Source organism: Taeniopygia guttata, chromosome 5 (assembly GCF_048771995.1).
Source record: "Taeniopygia guttata chromosome 5, bTaeGut7.mat, whole genome shotgun sequence".
Classification (NCBI taxonomy): domain Eukaryota; kingdom Metazoa; phylum Chordata; class Aves; order Passeriformes; family Estrildidae; genus Taeniopygia; species Taeniopygia guttata.
In genome coordinates this window covers 17,164,933-17,180,697 of record NC_133030.1, presented here as the reverse complement: position 1 = coordinate 17,180,697, position 15,765 = coordinate 17,164,933, and the positions used below count along the sequence as shown (strand labels likewise).

Sequence of the window (15,765 nt, the reverse complement as noted above, 5' to 3'; positions counted from 1 at the left end):
AGGGATGCAACCAAGCAAAGTGGAAACTTCAATTAAAACACCATTTAAGTGATAACCTTGTCATCACACTCCTTTTAGGGTTGCAGGGAAAAGCCACAAAACTTGCTTAGTTCCTCCTGCAATGGAGAGCAAGTCAGCACTGCTATCCATACTTTAACAAAATCAAAGACACAGGCAAACAGGAATACAGTAGATAAGCCATGGCCTCAGCCCAGTTCTGCTGAAGCCATGGGGGACACGTAAATCTGAGGATCTGTCTGGTGTGTCTAGAATGTGCTGATAAATGAGCAGCTGGCTTAAAGTCAAACTTCCCTCAGTCTCAAGCAATGATTCAGTCAGAGGCTACTTGCAACCAGCAGAAAGGCACTCATTTTGATATGAACAGGAAATTTACTGCCTGATGCCATATCTGCCTCCAAAGCTGGTATCTGGTGAGAAGCAAAAAACCATGAAACTTTACCATTCATTCAAATTTGAGAAAAGTCTCAGGGCCAATTCAGTAACAAGGGTTGTCTCATTTTTCTCAGTTTTGACAAGAACGTGTCTTTCAGAATCTACAGGAATTCGTTTTTGGGAGAAGACTAGCCTGCTGGTAGAAACAAGGCATTTCCATAGGATTGCAGGAAGGTGAATCAAAAGAACCACTATCCTCACCAACAGGCAGATTTGCAATACAAGAGTCAGCCTTGCAACACTGACTTAACACAAGAGACACAAGTTACATTTCTTGAGAAATAAGAGAGAGAAACTGCGTCTGTGCAACTCTTGAGTCAGAGGCTGCAGTGTGAGACCCTGGGCCCTGCTGGTATCTGAAATCCTTCCCAGCCCAGCACACCTGAAATCCTCTGGAAAGCTCTTGCCCAGCCCATCTACTGCTTTTCAGCTCTGGTGGTGTGTAAACACCTAGACACAGTTTCCCGAGCTGTGTCACGTGGATACTTGTTCACATCCAGCATTACATGGAGGGATGCTCTAGACTGACACATCTGTCACACAGAAACCTGTCATTAGCTGAAATGCTATTTAGATCATGGCAGTATAAGAAATGGATATAGGAAGGGCACAAGTGGGCTAGAAGAAGGAATAACCATCACCCTAAATTTGTGTATGTTGCAGTAAGCAAAATCTACTCTATTGTAGTAATAATAATAATAATAATAATAATAATAATAATAATAATAATAATAATCTCTATTGTAATGACAAGTATACTGGGCATTGTGTGACATGAAGGACAGTAGAAAAATTAAGTGGTGATATAATAACCACTTGGGCCTCCAGGAGGGAAGGGAGTTATGTAATTAATAGTCTTTTTGCTGTTCAAGAGTTTCCACATACTAGCAGAAGATGGGTTCCTGATGCCAGCTTTTTCTAAGAGTCTAATTTCACTGGAGTTATTATTTCCTCAGCACTATGAAGTTACCCACAGAGAAGATAACTTTGGCTCTTCTGCTGCACACAGTGTATTTTGGATAGACATACTTGGACAGGAGAAGAGAAGGGAAGAAATGCATCTCTTTCCGTTCAGAGAAATTATGTGTAAGTACAGACTTCTGAGCTGCACCCACAATCTTAATGCTCAAAGCACACTTTGAACAACAAACATATGTGCCTCGAGTGATACACTTGGGTTAATGAAGCCTTTAATCCACAGCACTGCCTGCAGCAGTGATCAGCACTGCCTGCTTAATGCTCCCTCCCTTGGCACTGGGAAGAGTGTGAGAGAAGCCTGCACTTTGCAGGCTCCCCTAGCCCACCCTCCCCTAGCAACAGCTACAGCAAAGAATGTCAATGTCACAACAAGAATGCACGAGTTCAGTTTGAAAAAATAAATCGTGGCATGCAACACTATGCCTGGGCTTTAGCTGGCATAAATCAGCACAGCTTTTTCCTTCATAGGACCAAAGTTTTTAGGCTTCTTCCAAAAGGTGAGACTGACATAAATATTACTAAGGTCCAGCTAAGCTTTCCTAAGGTGATGATTCCCTCCCTTTCTTCAGTGAGCTCAGATGCTTAGAAATATTTTCTATCTTTCATTTACATTGGCTTTGTTTTTACAGTAGTGCCATATTTCCATAATTGTCTATGCAGTATAAAAATGTGCATGTCTACAAGCCTCCCGCATAATAAAATCCCAATTTATGATGCATTTAAGTAATGGGGGAAATTACAATGAAAGCATCAATGTTGCACAGAAACAGAGAATGAGCAAAATTAAGTATAAGAGTTACTTCTAACTTAGATGGTTGCTAACATTTCATTCATTAGTGCAGAAACAATACATCCTCTCTGTAAGAAGCAAAGGCTGAAATAGTTCCAGTGTGATCTGGCTTTCTTGTTTTCAGCAGAAGTTTGAGGATTACAGAGCACCCTTCCTAATAATAAACCTTTAAAGCTATGCTTCAACCTACTACTTCTACAATTGCCCACAGTGCAGGGTATCTAAGCAACATGACTTACATCAGGTTTCCATACCCATCTGGATCAGTGTGGTTTGGCCCCTGTTCAGAAACACAGATGATACCCACCCAGTCCTCCAGCCCTATTCCATATTTCTTGCTGGTGAATATCTTTCAAGACTGTACCTGTCAGGTACTTTGCCCAGTTTTTGCAAATCACTTTTATACTCTGTCCCAGTGATATCCTGCATCTTTCCTGAGGGCTGACAAGGGCTGCTCTCAGGAGGGTGCTGCTACTTCCCACCCAGAAAGGACAGGGCTGAGGGCTCCACTTCCTTCATGTAGTCAAAACAATATATCCTTTCCCAACCCAGCTATCTGTTTAAAGATGCAAACAGACCAGAGGACAAAAGGGAAGGGATGGGGATTGTTAAGACATGGATTCTGGGCAATAATCTGTCCCACAGAGTGTTTCACCTGTCTCCTGAGCATAGGGCTGTGCTGGGTTGAGTACAAGTTAGGTGTGGAGGGAATGTTGTAGGGATGAGAGCCCCTAGTTCTAAAAGACACACTGATATCATCTATAACCTCCCCGCAAAGAGATGTACCCTCAGCCAATTAACATCTGTATTTCCCATGCCCTGTTTTCCTCAAAGTGCAGTGAAGCCCTACTCTAAGTTTAGTCCTAACTTTAGGGACAAAATAGGGTCCCTTTGAGCAAGGAGCATTATGTAAATGTCAGAATGACTGCATGTCTCCAGGCTCATCTCCTGCACACTTGTGGCTCCTACAATCATGGTGCCTGCTGGGCAGAAAGGTCCTTAGGGCAAGAGCTATCTCCCACAAGCTCACACTAAAAACCACTTAGGCAACAGTGCTGGGTGTGGGGGGAGCTGGACAAAAATCACTAATGAGTGCTCTTTTATTAAGGTGGGACCAGTGATTACGGAACAAAAATGGAATGAAATCTCATGTATCCATGAAGCAAATGTGCTGTTTATCAATACTGTGCTTCAACTGCAGGCTCTCAGTCGACATGCCTTTATGCAGAAAAAACAGCTCTTAATCAGAGCAGTATCAAGAATAAAAATTTTGAAACAGGACACTCCTGCTTGCCAGCAGAGTAAGCAGTGAAAGCTTTCCGCCAAGGTGACTTCCAACCAGAGTGAGCATCACTCACCAGATGGAACAGGATGGCAGACAAATGCAGCTTCCCTGCCACAGCCCAGCACCATGCAAGTCTAGACTCTAACACCAGCAGGACTCCAGAGCTTTATCCCAACTGAGGACCTAGCACAATATGTTAAAAGGTACTTTGGCACCAGACTTGTTTATTTGGGGGCATGCTCCCCCCACTCAGCACGTATGAACTGTGCAGCATCAGAGACCACAGCCTGATGAGCTCTGCACAACGCTGTGGTCTCTCTGTGTGCACTGGGTGGACATTCCAAGCCCTCCAGGCAATGATGCACACCTGGCAGCCAGTACAAACAAGCAGTCCTGGCTTGATCCCCTCCATGGACCATGCCTCCTTGTGTGGTTCCCTCCCACTACCAGTTGTACAGCAGACTTAGAGCTCATTGGTTTTAACTCTTGTTAAAAGTGTCCTAAGGAAGAAAAGAGTGGGAGATGCAGGAGAGCAGGTTGTGTGTAAGCAGCCAGAGCCACGTGCTGCAGTATTGTACAAAGGCCATCACTTTGAGCATGGCAAGAAAAATCCTGTCACTCTCACATGTGCTCTTCTGGTGTTTTCTCCCCACTGAGGCTGATGCTGCAGTGTGCTGAGAGAGGACATACACTACAGACAAATCAATTCCTCTGGCTAATTTGATTATGCCTCAGGTGCTGCCCCTACAGAGAATTCCCCCATCATGTCATGGCAGTGATATCCATGCTGGCTCCAAAGACCCAGAGCAAAGGCAGTGCAGCACAGAGATAAGGGCTGGGCCCCAAAGCGAGCACCCAGCTGTGGCCAGACTGATGGCCACTGCCCTTCCCTTCAGCAAGAGACTTGCTGAAGGAAGCCCACCAGCTGTAGAGCTATCCTGCTCCTCACCCTCAGCTGTGCAAGGGCCACACCACGCTCCTGGGCAGCACAGGCTGCTGTGTGACACCAATTCCAGCCGTCCTTCTGGGCCATGGGACAGCCAGCACGGAGCAGCACCTCCTTCAGAGCAACAGTGACATGATAACCAGTGACAGAGAGGTGCAAAAAATTGCTCCTCAGAACACTGAAGGCTTGCAGCACTTCTCTTTGTGAGCTGTGTGAAAATCAGTCGCCCTCCCCTCTCACCTCCACAGCAATGGCAAATAGCTGCAGCTCTGGTCACAGCTCCCGGTCTTATCATCCCTCCACCTCCCCATAGCTTCACACCTGCATTAGCTGCCTTTGGAGAAGTAAACTGTTCACATGTCAGGGGTACAGCCAGAGCAAAAATGTGCTTTGTAACATGTCAAAAGGGAAAATAAGGTTTTTTTCATTTCCCCCCCCAGTTTACCTTCCTAAAGTCTTCCGGTCTGAACTCTGTACCCTTCCCAGCACGTACTTGTGTTTTAGTAATCTGCCTCAAAACTCAGTTGAAATAACACTCTGCAAGACCACCCCAGATGCACTATCACAACAACCAAGTACTGCCTTCTGCAAACTGTGAAACAAATCCTGTCAGTTTCTGAGCCATTCCAGTACTGTCCCGACATGAGATTTTACTTCCAAGATACACATACACAATTCACTATAACCAAAAGCATTACTGAAGGACAAATTTAGTTTATGGCACAGAAGCACAAAGATACCAAACCTTTTTAAGTATTTTGGAAAACCACCCCAAAAAAGTTTGGCACTACAAAGTTATAATTTCCAAGCTACTTCCCTCTGTCTCTAGAGATAAAAGTCATCCCCAGGCTGCTAATGAACTTACCAGGTACATGTTGATAACCGGGGGGAAAGTCATCCACACCATCAGACAATACAGCCTGCAGTGCAGAACTGGCAGAGCAATTAAAAAGTTTTGAACGCCAGCTTTGTGAGTTAAGATCAGGACAAGATTTCTACCTGCCAGAGAGTAAGCAATAGCCTGGCCCTTAACCAAAGTATTTCAAAACAAGAAGAGAACAGATCCACAGGGAACAAGGATACCAGCAGTAGGTCTCCAGCGCTGCAGCAAAGCACCAGGAAACTTTCCCACCAACAGTTATCCTTACAGCATGTGTTAATTCTGCTGGGGTATTCCAAAAAATCCCTCACTTTCTAGAAAGGGGAACATGCAAAGCAGCATGTCTAACAGTGCAGCTTCTCCGCTGTTCTGGCAGCTCTTTCAGCATTGAAACAAGTAGCCCCTGTTCACCTGCAGGGGCAGCTCCTCGTATTGCTGGCACAAGCCACAGCTCCTTCAGTTACGAGCTTGGTTCCATCAATCCAAGAGTTCTACTGCACACATCACCTACTGAGAATAACAGCAGCGAGTTGCTGCCTTATTGCTGGTTACGTTAATTAATCATCGTGACACCCCATGAGACAGGCAGGTGACACCAATCCCAGTTAGGTGATGGAAGTGCCAGACTGACTTGCAGACGAGACCAGGTCTCAGCGAGAGGTCACCCAACCCATGGTAAGGTCTGCCCCACACGGGGGTCAACACACGCCTGAGCCCAAACCAGGACCCGGACAGCAAAGCACCTCCGGATGGCGTGGCAGAGGTGCCAGCGAGGGCAAGGGAGGCCGCGGGGACAGAAGGATGCTGCCGGGCACTGCCGCGACGCGAGCCCGGGGCAGCTGGGGCAGCTCCGCTCTGAGCAGATGCAGCGCACGTAGAGCAGACGTACCGTGGTTGTTTTTAAAAACACACACGACAAGAGGAGGACGCAGCGGAGAGCCGCCCGGGCAGGCGCACCGCTGGAGCAACAGCTGCCGGGGGAGGCCGGGGTGAGCATCGCGGGGATCGGCGGTGGCCGCCAGTGCTCGGGCTCCCGGCAGCGGGAGGAGAGGAGCGCCCGCCGCGCTGGGGGACAGCGCCCGGGGAGCGGGTGGGAGGGCACCGGCCGGGAGCAGGGACAGCGCCCGGGGAGCGGGTGGGAGGGCACCGGCCGGGAGCGGGGACAGCGCCCGGGGAGCGGGTGGGAAGGGGCGCGGGCCCCGCCGCCCCGCCCGCCGCGGGGCCCGCACTCACCACGGTGACGGGGGACACCATGTCGGCGGCGGGGCGCTGCTGCTGTGGCCGCTGTCGCTGTCGCCGCTGCCCAGCCCGCTGCCCGCCTGCCGGGCCGCTTTTTTAGGCGGCGCTGACGTCACAGCAGCGGGGGCCCCGCGGCGAATGTGCTGCGGGGAGGAGGAGGGGGCGGCCCCGGGCCCGCCCGGGCGGGCGGCGCCGATCGGAGCGGGCGGCCCCGGGCCCGCTGCCGGCCGGGCGAGCGCCTCGCTCGGCCCCGGCTACGGCGGCGTCAGCGGCGCCTCCGCCTCCCGGGCGGGCGCCTTTCGCAGCCGGTGGCGGCCGCGCCGTGCGGCTGCCCCTCCCCGGGGGCGGCCGCAGCGAGCGGCGGCGGGGCTGTGCCGAGCCCTGGGAGCGCCGGGGACGCCCCGCTCCGTGCCCCGGGGCAGCGGCGGCGCCTTGAGCAGCGCGGGTTCCCCGGCCCAGCGCCCGCCGCTCCCCGGGGGCTCCTGCCGGCAGCGCCCGGTGGGTGCGAGCCCCGGGCCGGGCGCTCGGGACGGGACCGCGCCCGTCGCTGCCGCGCTCCCCGCGCTGCACCGGCCGTGCCAGGCGCTGGGCGGGAGCAGCGCGCCCTGCAGCCCTCGCTCGCTCCCGGGCCCGGCCCGTCTCGGCTCCCCGCTCCACACACCTGCCCCCTGCCCGTGCACGCACACCCGGCCTCTCTCCTCCCTTCCGTCCCTGTGGCTCCCCACCTGCCGCTCCTGCCCTTCCTTTCGCATCCCTATTTCTTGCACAGTCCCCTGCGGCCTTCCACTCTTTCTCCTCCACCCTGAATCTCCACCACCCCATGTTTTTTTTTTTTTTTTTTTTCCGGTTTGAGGGGTTTCTCTCATTTCACAGTTGCCCTCTTAACACTTCCCATCATCTCCGGCTTAAGACCACAGGTCCTTAGCAAACCCTCTCCCTTGCAGGGCTTGCTGTACTTTCCAGCCCTGTTCCTGCTGCCAGTGGTTGCTAATGGCTCCTATGCCCCCCAGGACCGGCTCCCTTCCAGCTTACATCCCCATCCCCATCCCCATCCTTCTGCCAAGGTCATTCAGAGGCTACAAAAATGTTGGTGTTGGCACAAAGACAAGGCAAAGAACATTTAATGTGGGATACGAGAGAGTGGGATGCCTCAGCTCAGACTTACTAAAGCGACCTTGGGAGTCTCTTTAATTTGTTTTTACTTGAGGATTAATATTTAAGGATGCAAGAAACCACTTTACGTGTAATAGGATCTTGCTCGCAAGTTTCACTTCATGACAAAACAAACAGGTACTTAAATAGTTGATGATTAAGTAATTTGCTATTTGCAGTCTGAGCAAAAGTCATGTTCAGTATCTATCACACTGAGGGAACACTTTCTTCTTTAAAGAAAAAAAAAATCAGTGTATTTCTTTTGCAGTCTTTGTGCAATAGATTGGTATCACATTTCTGAGGACAAAGTGTGTATGAACTACAGTCCCAAGGTCCCACATGGACAGCACAATTCCTGTCAGTAGAGATGTGTAAATAGAGAGGGCAGTGTAGCCCACCACTATCTGACAGCACCAGAATGGACACTGCAACCTTTGCGTGGCTTCCCAATCCAAGAGGATTTTCTACCCAAAAAAAGACCCTGCAACTCTGCACTATCAGAGGCATTGTAATGCAATCTGTGCTAGGTAAACCTCAGTCAAATGAAAGCAAGTTGTTCTCTATAAAGCAAAGATCTGGGTAGCCAGAGCCAGGGGATTGAGTGCTGATATTACAATTTCAGTTAAAATACTTCATAGAGCAATAACAATTTTATTAAGCAAAAAGAGGAAAAGCTTTCCCGTTCTGGGAGAAGGTAGGTGAACTAAAGAAGGGGAAGAAATTTCTAACCTTTTCAGAATAATGACTTTGCCCTTCTGAAATCAAGGTCCCTAGCAGAAGCAGCACAAGCAAAGAGATATTTTGATGTTCAGTGATACAGTTCATTTGTTACTATACAGGATTTTCAGAAGGACCAATGGACTCAGAGAACTTGGGCTCCTAATCGCTTTTGGAAATCCTTCTGGGACCTTGATTGTGTCTTGGCTTTTCAATATCTAAAAAAACCCAGAAAAATCTGTTCCTTGGTCCTTAGCTAAATGTTCATCTGCTTATCCCAGCCTCTCTGTGATGATCCAGGCCTGTGCAGTGGGCAGGGGCATGTTTGCATTTGGTATTGTCTCTGCTGCTGCAAAAGTGTGAGAGGATATTGACAAGAATGCAGCTCTAGATTAGTTCTCTTTTTTTAGTGCAGTTTCTGTCTCCAGTGGCTGCCAGCTGAAGCTTTGCCTAGTCTCCCATATAAGCTATTTCTCTGTGTTATTGATGCAAAAATCAAAATACATTAACAGCTCAGGGTGGGTTTTTGTGCAATGTTATTTTCTCAGATAAGCCTATCAGAAGTGACAGGGAAACTTGTATGCATGTCCTGATTTCCCCACCTCAGACAGACTCTGGGAAACTCAGTCTCATTAGTTGTGCTTGGGAAGGGGTTGACCTTATGGGATTTCCAGACAGTTCCTTCCACAAAGCTTTTAGAAATAGAGACTCCGAAGCTTAAATGGCAAATATGATACTTGTATGTAATAGAGATGGCTCATATGACAAAGATTTTGCAAACTGAATATAAGTTGGAAATCTGTTGTTGTTTATTTAATATTAGATTAATTTTATGTTCTTTCAAAGGCTTCAAAAATAAGTGTTTCATCAATTGTAAGTAGTTCTATGTAAGTGAGAGACACCTCAGAGTATAAAGTAGGAATTTGGATAGAACAGAAATGGCTTGCATATCATTTTACATTTTATCTAAATAACAGAAATATTTTATGTTTATTCTAAATTAGGAACACCTTGGAATATAAACTAGGAATCTGGATATTGCAGAAAGATTTTATATTCCTTTTAAATGCAGGCTCTGACAGAAAAGATCCCGGCTCAACTCCATTCCCACTGTAGAAACACTAAGCATCAGATGAAGAAAGGAAAAGGGATACAGGACTGATGGTATCATAACACAGTCAAATTTGTCCTGGTCTGTGCATGCCATGCTTTTGGTGGGGTTTTTCTGTTGGTAGTGTTGCAGTCTCCTGTCCTGACTAGTGCAGGCAAGAGGGATCTCATGTGGCTCATCACAACATTTTCTTCTATATCAACTGCAGGAATTTAACAAAAAATAGAAACCAGTTCTAATTTGGGGTGTGTGTGGTATTTTTAGCTCACTATCAGTAGGCAGAGAGCAGTAATTACATGAGCATAAATTTATGGGGGCTGGGTATAGCAACACAAAGCATTAAGTCCTTCTGTGCATGTTTGTGCTTGAAAATACTTCTGCTGGGCCATACTTCTTTCTGTGGTGTGCAGGGTGGGGGAAAGACAGCAAGAAAAATCTGTTTATTACACAGGGAGGAGGTTGTCTTACCTCCAGCAATGGCTGGAAAAGCTGCAAAATTGTTTCTCACATGGAGGTGCCTCTGGAATGAGGGGTCTGATGGAATGGGCTCTGCCAGTGGGTCATGGAGCCACATGCTTTGTTTTGCACATTCAAATTTACTATTAACACAAAAGTGACTGGGAATTAAACTACTCAAGAACCAGAAACAAGTGTACCATTGAAGGCTGGAAAAGTTTTATTTGAATTCATCTCTGTGAGATACTCTTGAGCCAGTTTCTTGCTGGCTGCTCCAAGCACAGTGTCCGAGTTCCAGGGGCAGCAGTGTCTGCAGGATACATCCAGTGTGGCTTTCTATTTTGTCATATCCAACTTGTCTAGGCTTGTTGGTGGTTTGTGTACTGGCCATTGCACAAGTTCCCAATGTTTTTCATGTCAAGTAACCTGGTGCTTCTTTCTGTGCATGAGGAGATATGGGACTGTTTTGTTTTTTTTTTCTGTAAAAATTTATTTCCTGATCCCTAAAGAAATGCAGAAAGTGCAATTGCTTCCCTTGTGATGGCAATTTTCATACTGACAACAAAGTATTAAATTTAGAGAGCAGAATTTACCTCTCAGTGAAATAAAGGGGGGACACTGCAAATTCATGTCTCCTGAGAGCACTTTTTCAGGCTATTTATTGAACCAGAAAGGCAGCATATAATCTATTTATAGGCTATGTATTTGAAAGTTTCCTTCTCAGGTATAAAACCACTTTTCTGTTGGGGCTTAATAAATGCTCTGTGTGTGTGTGTCCATTTTTATGGAAAAGTTAGTATTTCTGGGCATGAGCACGTGTATAGCTAAGGAGGATCCACAGTGCAGGTCCATTATGGGATTTTCTTTGTTTTTATTGGTTTATACTCTAATCACCATCAAAACAAATATAATCTTATAATCAAACATTATAATCTTATAAAAAATTTAGTAGTGAAGGAAAAATAGTCCCCATTTTTAAAAAATTTCCATTCATCATGGAAGTAAATCACAAAATCTAAAATCTTTACAGCTTATCATAGAACCATAGAATTACTTGGGTTGGGAGGAACCTTTAAAGATGATCCAGTGAAAGCCCCTGCCATAGGCAGGGAACTTTCCTCTACATGAGTTTGCTCAAAGGCCCATCTTTCTTGACTTCAAACACTTCCATCATGGGGTATCTACAACTTCTCATGACCATTCTAATAAAAAAAAAATCCTCTGTATATTCAATTTAAGTCCACCCTCTTTTGATTCAAAGCCACTACCCTTTCTCTCATCACTACAGGCCTCAGTAAAAAGTCTTTGTCCGTATTTCTTTTAAACTAAAGGACAGCAATAAGGTCTCTCTGAAGCCTTCTCTTCTCCAGGCTGAAGAACCCCAGCTCTCTCAGCCTTTCTTCACAGGAGAGGTGTTCAAGACTTAATTCCACCAGGGCAGGATGGTTGCAGTCTGAGCTATCACCAGTTTTATCATCTCTAATGGTTCATCCCTGTTGATAAACAACAGGACTGCTCATGCTTCTCCTCTGGTCACGCTGTTTGTCACCTGGATTACAAAATCATCCTCAACACCCTCCAGGAGTCTCCCGGATTGCTTACAGCTTATGTGCTGCTTTTCCAAGAGATATCAAGGAGTGCCCCAGCAGGATCAGAGCATGGGGGCATAGTGTTTCCTGTAGTCAAAGTAAGAAAACTTCATCAGCAGCTTCCCTTGCTCTGGTGCTCTGCAGGAAGACCATACATGAGTTTTCCTTTGTTGACTTGCCCCTAGATTTTACTTTTAAGCCCTCAACCTCTTGATCACTGGTTTTCAAAGACAGTTCTGTGCATTCAATCTATTTTTTTCACCTGTAGGGCAAACGCCCTGCTGTCTGTCCTTGCCTGTTCCTACTGGACAGTCTGTAGGCATGGACTGCAGAGTTCTGATGTGGTTACAGTTTCTGTTTCTCATTCAGGTGTCCTATTTCCCAGGTTAGAAACCCATCAAAAAAGAGCTCTGATTTATCTAGTGACCAATCCCCTCGTGATTTAGTGGTTATCTACAAGCAGGATGTGGTAACAGCTGAAGTAAAGAGGTAAAGGCTTGTCCTGGGAATCATCATCAGATGATTTGTTGGAAAAAACATGATGCAATTAAATTGTTAGGTTACAAAACATAATGTAGGTAGGGCAAATGCTTTCATGCCTATTTTCATTAAAGCAATCTGGCTGAGCCTCTGAAAAAAACCTACTCATAGCAGGAGAGAGGCTTTAAAGAAAGAGAATGCCAGCTCAGCCCAAAGCTGCTTGCTGGTGGATGAGACCAACTTGTGGTGGCACTTTAGGTTTTGGTGGGCTTACTTCTGTCACGAATGCATGGTGTCACGTGGGATGAAGGCCAGCCAGAAGATGAGAGGGGAACAAGCAATTTGCCTGGAAAGGGTGGGTGGTGGTCATTAGAGCCATAGTAACCTAATGCTGTTCACATCATGTTTTCAAAAGTGACTGGTGACTTTCAGAGCATTGTCTACTTACCCTAAGCATCTAATTTTCAGAGAGCATTTTCAGTTGTTCTGCTCTGTTCCAGGATACTGTCCAGTGTCCCACTGTAAATGGCAGTATCCAAAGTCACTGATCACTTCCAAGTTTTGTCTGTGGGCAACAGGCATTTTCTGGGTTACTATAAAATGAGTCTGAGTCACTAATTAGTTCAGATAATGTTTTTTACCACTGTGTTTGTTTAAAGCCAACCACTGTTACATTTCCCAGAGGAAAACACTGCCAGCACCGTCAGCAAGCAATACATTGATTTTAAATCAGTAAGACTGACATTGATCTTAGCAGCTATTTATTGCACATGTTCCCAGCAGCCACTTTCTAATGGAATTTTAACAATTTAGTGGGGTCACTTGAAGGTCTCGAGGAAGCAAGAGAAAAAAATGTATCCTGCAGGAAGTATTTCTTTAAAACAGTACCTTCAGTTGCAATATCAAGACAGTCAGAGTGGTGCACTTCTCAAGTTTTGGTGAATCCTGGTGATCAGTTTTCAAGACATACGTAGTACTTACTTTATTCAGCTTGTCCTGGCAATATAGACGTGGGTTTACCTCTGTCTGATGAATTCCCTGAGCTGCTGGTAGCTGGAAGCTGGGAAATAGAAAGCAAAATGTCTGGCCTCTTGGCTTCTTCTGAGCTCCACTGGCAGCCTTAGCATAGACAAACCCTTAGCTTGGTGCATCTAGCCTCACATTGAAAGTACTGGCATAAAAACTGGTCCAAATATGCCTCTCTTTATTTTTTCTTTCCTGCAGAACTTGGCCTTTTTCATTTGAGTTAAGGTCTTGCACCAGAAGGACAATTTCTTGTTTGGCATGTCATTTCCAATGGTTCAACAGCAAGCAACATGCAAAACATTCTTCTCTCACAAAAACTGCGTTAGTTGCCATTTTCACTCTGTTTTCTTGCATGTGATCTCAACTACAAACGTGTCGCATGGATACGCAGGCAAAAATAGGAGGAGTAGGAAGGGAATAATGATTGTTAAATGTTTGAGAAAAATTACAGTTTATCATAAAACTGAAAGGGATAATAGGGGATAAAGGGAGGAGGTGTCTGGTGCATGCTTTGAGTCAGGCTGGTGCCCTGCCTTCAGTGCCTGGGTTCTGTTTTGGAATTGCCACATGCACAGTGGTTTGTGCTGGGGCTGTTACATCCCTGTGTCCCTTGGGCAGGCATCTTCACCGTGCCCTGCAGGCTGGCTCTGCACTCTGGGTGGCACCCAGGCCACAGACACCCTCACTGAAGCCCACAGTCCCCCACAGTCCCAGCTATTCCTGAGGAAAGGCGTTGAGTGCAGACCTACTGAAAGGCTTGCTGAGGTTTGTACAGATAGCAGCACCACACTTTTCTCTGCCTCCTCCACACGCATAACGCACATCACCCAAAAGCCACAGGTAACACAACCACTGGACAGGTGCCTATAACTTTACCTGAGACTTCACTTGTAAGAGTGTTGTGGTTGTGTTTCTTTGCATACTACAGACTGCAACCTAATCCAACAGACAGCAAAGGATGAGGGCAAAGGAGCTGCCTGAGGAAGCAGTGATGTCCATCACCTCCACCAGCTGGCACTGAGCCCAGCAGGGAGGATGTTCTCTCTGGCATGCCTCTTGTGTGTTGTGGTGAGGACCAGGACAACAATGTGATTGTGTGAGAGTTCCTAGGTCCTTTTGGGAGGTCTGGATTATACCATGGATAGAAGTATCCCCACAGACAGATAGCAAAAGGGAAGGCAAGAGGCAGCATGTTCTAAAAAATAAGAATTAAATAGGATCTGGGCTTCCAGCTCGGCTCCTCTGCTGACTCAATGGATGACTGTGAGCACATTTCATGGTTTCTGTACCATTCTGCAAAAAAAAGGAAACAATGGGTGAAAGCTGTCTTCAAATCTAGCTTTTCCCTTTATATGAAAGGGCTAAATGCAGCCAAAGCATATTCCTTTTTTGACAAACATAATTTTACCTGTGATTAAGCCCTAGTGCTCAGGAGTAGCACAGCCCACAGGCAGCTAAAAGTGTGACTGGTGGGCAGGAAGGTGTTTGAAGCAGAGCCCTGCTGTGAGCACAGCAGGGGCTGGGGAAGGCGGCTCAGGAGCTGGTCACACTGCTGAATTTCTGGCTAATACTCAGCCAGGGCTTTTTGGACCTTCACAATGGTGCTACAGTTCCCTGTCACTATGGAAACTGGTTTTTGAAAAGGCACTAGTTTTAAAAAGTGAATTGAAACCAAAACTTGTGCTTCATCTTCATTCCTGGCTCTGGGGTTCCCCTGGGAACAGGCGAAGGCTCCTGGATGCTGGCCTGCCTCCTCAAAACCCAAACTCAGGTTCCCCTTCCTGAGAGAGCCAAAGCTGAATCAGCAGCTGGTTTTTCCACAGATACAGGCAGGAATCACAAGAGCTGTTAAGTCAGCAGGAAATAACTTGAGAGGAGCAAAAACCAGTGTCAAAGTAACGCAGAGTGGTCTGACTGCCCCCCTGAGCTACATGGCCCACTGGGGACAGTCACAGGGTGTGCAATGAAATTGTGGATGGCTCAGACACGTTCTTCTGAGAGCATTAAACATGTAAGAAACATTCTCTAAATTACTTTGTTCTTTACAGTCTTGCCAAAGCTTAGATACAGGAGCCCAGGAGACATCACTGGAACCTGAAAGTCCTTTGCAGAGACTCAGTGAGGACAGACACTCCCCTCCTTGCTATTCCTGCTTCTTTCCTTGATTTCATGATTGTGCCCATTTCGTTCTCTATGGAGCTCTGCTGCAGTAAAAATAAAAATTTGGGGGATGGAGAAGTCCAAGAGCAGAGCAATAAGTAGCCTGAGGTAGAGAAATGAAGGAGGGAGGGTTTTGAGTGAACTTTGGCACTAAAGGAAATCCTCACTTAACTACATTCCTGGGATAAGTTCTGGAAGCCCTGCGTAGGACATACCCACTTGCAGCTCTTACGGACACCTAATTAGCAGGTGCCAGGGTCCAGGATATGAATCAGAATAAATGATTTCTGTATACAATTGGCAGAAGGAAGTGAAGAGTCCCCCAGGGAAGACCCAGAAAGCCAGGTAATTACAAAGAACTGGAAAGACAAGGCACAGTGTTTCCTTCTTTCTGAAATTTCAGCACCAAATCCCATTCCCCTTTCATGTCCTGAAACAAAATATTCATGTTTAAGACAAGGAAATGGAGGAGCAGAATGTTACAACCTCATCCAGATCTGACC

At 46.7% G+C, this 15,765-nt stretch overlaps 1 protein-coding gene and 1 long non-coding RNA gene across 4 annotated transcripts in view; one reads left to right on the top strand and one right to left on the bottom strand.

The window, feature by feature from the left end:
* The window catches only part of TMEM86A (transmembrane protein 86A), a 26,070-nt gene extending 19,228 nt beyond the window's left edge, over positions 1–6,842 (bottom strand). Inside the window, exon 1 of one of the 2 annotated variants that reach the window (XM_030273895.4) lies at positions 6,566–6,842. In XM_030273895.4, coding sequence (XP_030129755.1) covers positions 6,566–6,586 — 21 coding nt within the window. In that variant the 5' untranslated portion in view covers positions 6,587–6,842. Of the gene's footprint in view, positions 1–6,221; positions 6,452–6,565 lie in introns of those variants that run through there. The other variant, XM_030273893.4, reaches the window with a different exon arrangement.
* Positions 5,855–15,765, top strand: part of LOC121470057 (uncharacterized) — a 26,107-nt gene continuing 16,196 nt past the window's right edge. For both annotated transcript variants that reach the window (XR_005980587.2, XR_012056262.1), the window contains exon 1: positions 5,855–6,321. This is a non-coding gene — a long non-coding RNA (uncharacterized lncRNA). The remainder of the gene's footprint in view (positions 6,322–15,765) is intronic.